Here is an 8,897-nt window from a genome sequence, read left to right as displayed (position 1 = left end):
AGGCAGCCACAAATCAAATCAAAGCCAAAACTCAAACTACACTAACTTTCAGTGATTTGTTCTGGTACTTTTTTACATTTTAAAATAATTTTCTGGAGAAGAAAAAGGTTGTTATTAGCTATTAAAAAACCTAGTTATTAAAAAAATTTCTTTCTAGGTTCCTTTTGTTAATGCCTTACTGGGCACAACAGAAGAGAAAACCCATATTCCAGATCACAGATTATGCACAAGGCAATTCTGCAGAACACACATGGATACTACCGCTGCATACAGCCCTGAATGGATAAACTGGTCATTTTCCTGTAAACAGCAGTCCTTAGTTATCAAACTGTCTAAATCATGGATCTGTTGAACATGATTTAAACTTCTTTTCTACTCAATCTTCATCTCACTTTTTTATTTCCCTTGTCTAAACATGCCTAGCTTTTTAAAAGATGCCTTGTTAATACTAATAGCCTCTTTTATTCTATCTCATCACGCCAGCTTCTCCCCACTCCTTTTCAGCTTTTCTAAAATCTTTGACAAGCAGCATACATTTGCTGAGCCTCAGTGTGGCATTTTTAAATACCATCCACACAGTCTGCAAACATTTTTCCTTTCTGACTGCCCATCATAGCTTCTTTTTAATAGGTTCCTTCTCACTCCCTCCCCCCACCCTTTTTAAAAATCAAATGTTAATGTGGTGGATTTCTGGGGTTTGTTGCATCTACAAGGATGCCCAATATCTATACAAATAAATATATTACAGAGCAGATTATTGAAAGTAATTTTTTAAGAAGGTCCTGTATACTCCTCAGTACAGGATCAAGATTTGTGCTGCTTCTCTTGCTGCCTTCAAGATTATTTCTGCTCCTTGAAGAAATAATTTATGGCTAGTAAAACTGTAATTTTACAATCATGCCCTAAAATGATGACCCCTGCTCCCTCCCTGTCCCACCCACCCACCCACCCACTTCTGAAGGCTACTACATGCCCCATCCCATCCCAACCAACTTTATTTCTAGTCCTTAACACATTTCTGATTTCAACCAGTAAGTCACAATCTTTACTATCATCGTGACTGTCAGGCAGATAGTACAGCCCTCATATTCTATCTTTCTTGGTGAGGAAAGCCTGATTCACAGGGGTTCTATGTTGCTTAATGATAACAGTAAGCTTGTCTATGTTTTAACTCTAAGCTTAGTTTTATATACAGCATCACTCCTCTGCTGACATTACTAGCTCTCTTTACTGTATAAAATACACCTCACAGTTAAAGCAGCTACTGATTACCTTTTTCAGCAACTTTGATATGATGTAATACAGCTATCTTAATTTAATTAAAAAAATTAAAAAAAAAATCAAACTTTCCAACTTTACCCACCTTATTTCATAGACTAAAAATTTGTTACTTCTTGTTTTATCTTTGTTTCTGTACTTGCTTGTGGAAAAGTCCTAAAATAATATACCACTGCTTTTCATGGAAACGATTTCTATAAAATTACTGTGATCACAAATATACATGAAGGTGTAGCATAACAGGGCCTTCACAATTCAGAAAACTCTGGAAAGCATTGTTCAAATTTTCACTAATTTTCAGCCCCCCAAATCAAAGAGTTACATTCAAATCAAACAGTAAGCATTGAATATAAAAAGAGGAACCAGCACCTGTGTAGTTTCATTTCATTTTCTTGATAAAGCTCAGTCATCACTTTAAGTTTCTGCTGAAGCTTTTGAACTTCACTTTCAAAACATTCATTTTCAGACTGCAAGGAAGCTTGTTGACTTTGAAGGTTTTCTATACGTTCTGCCAAATTTAGAGAGAATTATATTGGGACAATGCACAATTTACAAAATTAAAATATCTGCATTATATTAGTATACAAAAAGTCTGTAAAAACCTTTGCGTCTATGTTAATTTAATAATATAAGCAATAATATGTTAATATATTTCAATAAATCATACAAATTGAGAAGCAGTATTGCTCCTTTTGATGGGAAGCCAGAAACCTATACTCTCTACCTGCCACAAAGTGCAGCTCTGAGCATGTATCTAGCCTTTGCTCCAAATTGTATAGCTTTTTGGAAAACAACGCAGTTTTGTAATTCACAATATAAATTTTCATTCAGACCTTTCGTTACTGTAATTAATCTACTAGAGGAGTAAAATCGGTACCATCATATACTCTTGCAGATTTACTCACACGAGATCTTGCTGAGTAGCCTGAAGGGATAACTCAGATTTGTCAAACTACCTTATCTTTCAAAATTAAAATCAGTCATGTTTCTTTTCCTATTTACTATTCCTATGCCTCTCTTCAAGAAACATAGAAAGCTTCAAGTAAGTATGAATATCTTTATAAGACAGAGTTACAATCAATTTGGAAAACACACTAGCACAAAGAGTCAGTTCACAGGACTATAAAAAACTGAAAAATACAGTTTTACAGAGCATTTCATCACCCAAATAACAAAGCATGGTACATTCAAATGTGATGGCTACCCTGCTGGCTGTTATCTATGAAAGCAATAGCTAATTACAGGCTTTAATTTGAATTAAAGTGGCAGTGTTTTCATTTCATAAGGTTTAATTCAGTATGTCTTACGTAACAAAGGAAAAAAAACAGAGCAAGATGCTTTTAGGTTCAATTGTCTAAATGCAGTATTTTGGATTTTAAGAAGTATTGAGCTTGCACCCATTACAAACTTATTACAATTAAGCTACCATTTTTAATAGATCGTTTTAAAATTTAGATTATAACTCCATTGTTTCATGTCCAGAAATTATGTAAAGAAGGTATTATTTATTTTTTAACATCACTTTGCCCATGTATTTTAAGAATCTGTAACAGTTAGAATTCTCCAACAGAGCACAACAAAATTTGCAAATGGTGCTTTAGCAATATCGCTACACTTCGATTGCTTTACCTCTAAAATCAAATATTTAAAATAGCTAAGCAACTTAAACTCAAACAGGCATTTTAAAAATCAAGTAAAGCTATTAATGTAAACTTAATTCAGTTTTTACTGGAAGTAATACTTACAGCCTGCAAAACCATTTTACAAAAGCAGCATCTTATTAATCTTAAAGGCAAAACAACATTTAATTACCTGTAAGTTCTCCTTTAGCTTTATTTTCATCAGACAGTTTTGAATACATTTGATCTCTTTCTGTTTCCAGGGTCTTTAAACAAGCATTTAACTACAATCAAAATTTTTAAAAAATGAGCATTTTAAGATTACCAGAATGCATGCAGAAATATCTAATTAAACGTTAAAAGATGCCGAACTCTGTGGTACTGATATCTACATGCAATTAAACTTACCATAAAAATTGCATATATCCCCTCTAGTTTCCCCCTCCTTCCATCCCCAAGTTTCTTAAAATCACGTACCTTTGCAGCATAGATCAATTTCTTTATAGTTCGTTTTTGCTGATCATCTGATTGACAGAATAGAATAATACATCACATAAAAAGCACAAAAAGGTTTGTGACAGAGCTTACTACTGTTCTTTCATTTTGTTTTTATAAAAAAGTAATCCCCAACATACCATGATAGGCATAGCATATTTGGAGGAAAAAGGCGGGGGGATGCCTATATTCTAGTGCTTGTTTGCCGATCAGTCAGACTCAGAATGCTCATGTTAAAAGTGAGATGCTGAATACACACTGTAAGATTCACTGGGCTGTGCCCTGCGGTACAATCAGCACCAGCATAAAAAGAAGCTGCAGCAAGAAAAAGGAAGAAGAAAGGCTCTTCTGTGCTGCTGTTTTGGGGGGACCTATATCTACACCCATCTGATTCCAGTGCTACCATACTGCCTGCAACAAGTGACACCTGCCTAAGGACAAGGAAGCAGAAATTAGGCTCTAAGGACCCACGGTGCTACTGCTGGGAGCACCTTCAAGAAGAAATGAAAGCAAGGTTTTCACCTAAAAATGTTTGAGAATCACTACTTAATACTAACATAGGCTAAAGCCATTCTGCAAGAGACTGAGCACTGAGTCTTTACATTGCTCTATGATAATATGCATGCTTTAGCTATATCCACACACAGCTCAACAGCAGCATAGGTCGTTATTCCGGAGGTGTCCAAGCATCAGTTAACCATTCAACATGAATAACAGTGGGCGAGTTTTGAAAATCCAACTTCGACAAAGCTAATCTTTCAACTTTCCTGGAAGTTTGTTGGATCTGTATTTCTAAAACATCTATTAAATTAATATTTAAGATGGGAAGCTATACAAACCATACCTAAATGCTCTCCATTCTCTGTTTCACCCTTTATATCTGTGTCCCAGTGATTATCTTCAGTGTCATCATCTTCTTTTATTGCTGAACTCCAGTCTTTCATCTTCAGTAAGTATTGTGTCAGCGACTAAGAAAAAGCCCCCACAAAACACAAACCGTAAAATAAATACAAGCAATGAAAACGTAGTTACCATTACAGTTACTTTTTCAGGATTTCTGTTCTTTATTTAGTTCCCTTAGTAGATTAAGTGAGCCCCATATACAGGATTCTAGATGTCTGATACTACCTTTTCCATTAAAACATATATCTGCAGGTCAAAATGTGTGCCCTTGTGAAGACTTTTCAGATAGCCAAGTATGCATGCTTTTAGCAGGGCTTGCGTATGTAAGGTACACATATGTAAGAATACACTCCCAACTCCCACGCTCCAAATAAAAAAAAAATGCAAATACTCTACCAGAACTAAAAGAGTTTTTCCTTATTTAACGTGCTGACTTCCAAGGCTATCAGACCGCTCCGTTGTGCTGCTAAGCAACCTTTTTTGCTTAGCAGGAAACAAGACATTAGAGGATGGAGACAGCAAACAAAAACCCAAAACAGCTTAATGCATATTAAGGCAAGGAGAGCTTGTTAGACTTTCTTGGAACTCAATGATTAGCATCAGTCTGAATAATTTGATTCAATGCTAGCTGTCATAATTTACCTTGACTTGACTCTCTTTATTTTTCAATACTTCTTCTATATCTGCTTTAGACGATTCAAACATCTTAGTTTGTTCATTTAGTTCACTAAATCGTTCACACCATCCTTCAGCTTCTTGCAAAAGCTAAAAAGGGAAATACCAGAGTAGCGTGATTGTCTAATACAACCAAGAATCAAAGATGAATAGTACTTGAGCCTGTTACGCATGTTATCTATACATAAACAGAATTTTAAGCTCTCACCCATCAGTAAGAATTAACAGAGAGACTACAAGACAGTTAAACCTCAGGAGTTGAAAAAAAAGACTTTATGTTACTGTCCAGTTGCTTTAGCTGCAATAGCTCTTCATTGTCATTAGTAGTTAGGATATTTTTAAACATTTATAAGAACAGTTCATATTCCACTCAGTTTAAAAACCCTGCTGTGACAACAGCAATGGATTTAAAATAGCGACAATTTGTGTAACAGCTACAAACACTGGGGAATGGACGGGAAGGAGAACACTCATTCCCCAATATGCACACACACTTCTGAAATCGTACCTGTGTCTCTTCAACCTAGAAGAGGTCAGTGAGGTAAGGGAAACCAGGAAGATTTTTAGACAGCTATTTAAATTCACGTGACTTGCAAAACTGTATTATTTCTCTTACTCTCCTCCATACCTCTTAAAGTAATTTTTAAATTTTATTTTAAAAAAGCTTCCCTGTTACTGAAAGTCACAGCCACTGTACGTAATCAACACCGACTAGTATGTACCTCTGTAATTAACTGTGGTTAACTAAAAAGACAGGTAGATTCCAAGGTTACATTTTACAGGCATCCCCTAGTAAAATCTCATTTCACAAAAATACTTTACAGCAGTAAAGGGATTAGTACACTTAAGCACCAGTTCATTAAAAATAACCACTGCAACATATTAACTAATTAAACCATGCCTTCATATTGTGAGAATGAAATTGAACTGATGCAAATTTCTGTTAAGACAAAACATGCAGTACAAAAACAGTACAGTACAAAAATTTTGTCTTAGAGTCTGTCAGAAGAATATTGCTTAAAGTTGCACAACAGGCAACCAATTTAAAAGCAGTGAATGCACAGAAAGGAATAAGTAGTTTGAGCAACGATAACGTAACAGCCAGTTATACTAAAAATAAAACCAGAAAATGGTAGTTAAACAGGGGAACTGCCATGCAGATAGACAAGCAAGCCTGAACACTACTTATCAAAGATAAACTAGAAGGCATAAAACAAAAGGTATGTGACTAGAATTGGATGAACCCCACTTGGCACACAACTGCACCTTTCAAGCAGTAAAAGCCATGTATGAATTTGCAGCATCATGCAAACTACGTATACAGATAAAACAAAAATACTCTTTATGCTAGTACTGCTCAGAAGACGTACACAGGCAACTACTTTTATCGTTAAATGCCATCCTCAAAGGGAAGCTGAACTTTAAGAGATTCCTTCTTCATGAAGCCAAAGAGAAAATAAATTGACATGACTTTATATACCTGTAAGAATTACTATGAAGAAAAATAGCAAGGATTTGCAATAAGCTAAAGCAATATATTTTTCTAATGTTCCTGCAAAAACCAAAGCATAGAAAGTTTGGAGTTCATTAACAGTTCCCTTGTTCAAACTAAAAGGCCCAATCCTCTCTCTGACACATCATAAATCTGAGACAGCACATCTGTTATAGTGTTTAAGCTATGATGTGCCAGAAGATTATGACCCATTAGTGCAAATGGACAGAGGAAGAAAGTACTCTAGTTTCCGTGAACAAATAACACCTTTGTTACCTTTTGAGCATAAGTGAAATTCCATCTTTAAAAAAAGTAAGAAAGAAAAATAAAAAAAGGGATATGGATATTCTAATATAGCAAACTAACTCACATGCTTACAAGAACCTCATAAAAGAGAATACAAATAAGCAAAGCAGATACTTTCTGTTCTTTCCTTATCAAGTTCCATCAACTCTTACCAGGTTATTTATCTATTAAAAAGCATAGCAAAATACAATATACACAAATGTTCTCAAATTACTAAAAACTGCAATAAAGCTCAGTTAACAACAAAGTGCAGTAATTCATCCTAAATAATGTGGTTAAGGAACTACTATACTCAGGTTATTTTATCTGGAAGGAATGCAAAAAAACTTATTTTTATCTAGGAACCTGGCAAGTTAATTACATCCTGGGAGTTGTTTTTACTGATTTTTTCCCTGGTTTTGCTTGATATAAAATGATTGCCTATAAGACGTAATTGTCAGCACTTAGTATTATCTTACCCTAAGTACTATTTTTTAATAAAAGGAAAGAAAAAGAAGATTCTTTTCACACACATACAAATAATTGGATTATTTCTGTTTGAACACAAGAAATTACCAGAGAAAAAACAAAAAAATCCCCCTCTATTAAAACTTTGTGTACTGCCTCTCAAAATTTGTTACATTTGTTACTGTCACATCTGAAATAAAGCACCGAGACCAGACCCTTCCTCCTCACAGAAACAAACAAAAAGGATGTACAGATTAGACGAAAGACTTCTGAAAGTAATTCTCAAGCAATTTCATCTCACAGTGATAACACCAAATCCACTTTCTCCACTCACAGCATCTAATAAAATTGTCTCCCCTTTTTTTTTGTAGTCACAAATATGTACTCCTTCTAAAATTAGAGAAAAATATGTTTTACTGATAACAGAGTTGTGCAGAACTGAAATATTCCTCCTGAAGAAAATCTTCTATTTCCAGCAACCTGAGGTTTTTTTTTTCTGAATTGGTAAGTCTGATACGCACAGTGTTTTGATAGGACTAAAGCACTCTCCAGCATTTTATAAGACTGCTAAAAACCAACAGGCCTGTACTTCTACTCCCCGCTCCCCTGCCACCCCACCCCGCAAGATATCTATCAGGTTACTGTTCAGACAACAAGGAGATCATCAGTCAGTCAGTCAGGAAAATAAGCACATATCTATTAAAAAAAAAAACCCAACTAAAAAACAAAACACAAAAACCCCAAACAACAAACAACCCAAAAAACCAAAACCATGCCATGGAACATTTAATGTTCAGAGATAATATCTTTTTGTTTGGAAAAAAATAGAATAATTTCACTGTAAAACTTGTTATTGCACAGGACAATTATTGCATATGCTGAACATTTTAAAATAGTCAGCGTTCTTTGGGATCTGGCTACGGCACTGAGGAGAATAAACAGATAAAATTCGGGAAATAACAGTCTTTTCTGTCCCTTCATATTACTTACCTGACTTTCCATTAATTCATCCGTAGTGGCACTACAGTAAGTTTTTTACCTGCCTTTTGCATACTCTGCAATTTCTTAATTTCTTTTGTTTTCTGGGTCAAGTACAAGCATTTTCTCTCTGCCTGTAGAGGATTCTAGCTGTGGACTTGTTCAAATCTTTCTGCTCTCCTCCAGGTCTCAGCAAAATTCTTATCAGTCTTACATTACCATATGCTCTCTTTCTCACTGAACTCTATGCATGTTTCCCCCCAAACTCTAATTATTCAATTTCTTTTAAAACAGGACTACTTTAGACAAAGTTATTCCAACATCAAATCATTTTAAAGCCATGTCCTCTTCCTCATTCCATTTACTGGAACACGCAAGGGGTATTAACACATTGAGAATGAGCTCCATGGAGAAATCGTATTTACATAGTATCATAAGAAAATATAGTATTTCTAAGGATAACTAGGAAGAACCTACCTGTTTCTCACTTTCCTGGAGATGGCAGTTTTCATCTACTGCATCCTGAATGGATGTCTTGAGTCTCTCTGTATTAATCTGATACACTTTTAGGGTGGACTTGGCCTAAGTGAAATTAAAAAGTGTGTTGTTTAAACAGTATAGGTGAAGATATAAGTGGGGTCACAATGGCATTATTAGACTTATTCTTAGGTTTTCTAGCTGTGCTATATACGTATTCTCACATT

At 35.0% G+C, this 8,897-nt stretch overlaps 1 protein-coding gene across 2 annotated transcripts in view; it reads right to left on the bottom strand.

Moving 5' to 3' along the window:
• CTAGE5 (CTAGE family, member 5) overlaps positions 1 to 8,897 on the bottom strand; it is a 26,306-nt gene that overhangs the window by 12,947 nt on the left and 4,462 nt on the right. For both annotated transcript variants that reach the window (XM_009319381.1, XM_009319380.1), the window contains exons 7-12: positions 8,671 to 8,775; positions 4,938 to 5,060; positions 4,237 to 4,360; positions 3,375 to 3,421; positions 3,091 to 3,181; positions 1,648 to 1,786 (exon numbers count right to left, since the gene is read on the bottom strand). In XM_009319381.1, the coding sequence (XP_009317656.1) occupies positions 1,648 to 1,786; positions 3,091 to 3,181; positions 3,375 to 3,421; positions 4,237 to 4,360; positions 4,938 to 5,060; positions 8,671 to 8,775 (629 nt within the window). The remainder of the gene's footprint in view (positions 1 to 1,647; positions 1,787 to 3,090; positions 3,182 to 3,374; positions 3,422 to 4,236; positions 4,361 to 4,937; positions 5,061 to 8,670; positions 8,776 to 8,897) is intronic.

This window comes from Pygoscelis adeliae, unplaced genomic scaffold (assembly GCF_000699105.1).
Source record: "Pygoscelis adeliae isolate BGI_AS28 unplaced genomic scaffold, ASM69910v1 Scaffold71, whole genome shotgun sequence".
Taxonomy (NCBI): domain Eukaryota; kingdom Metazoa; phylum Chordata; class Aves; order Sphenisciformes; family Spheniscidae; genus Pygoscelis; species Pygoscelis adeliae.
This window is presented reverse-complemented; position numbering and strand designations above follow the sequence as displayed.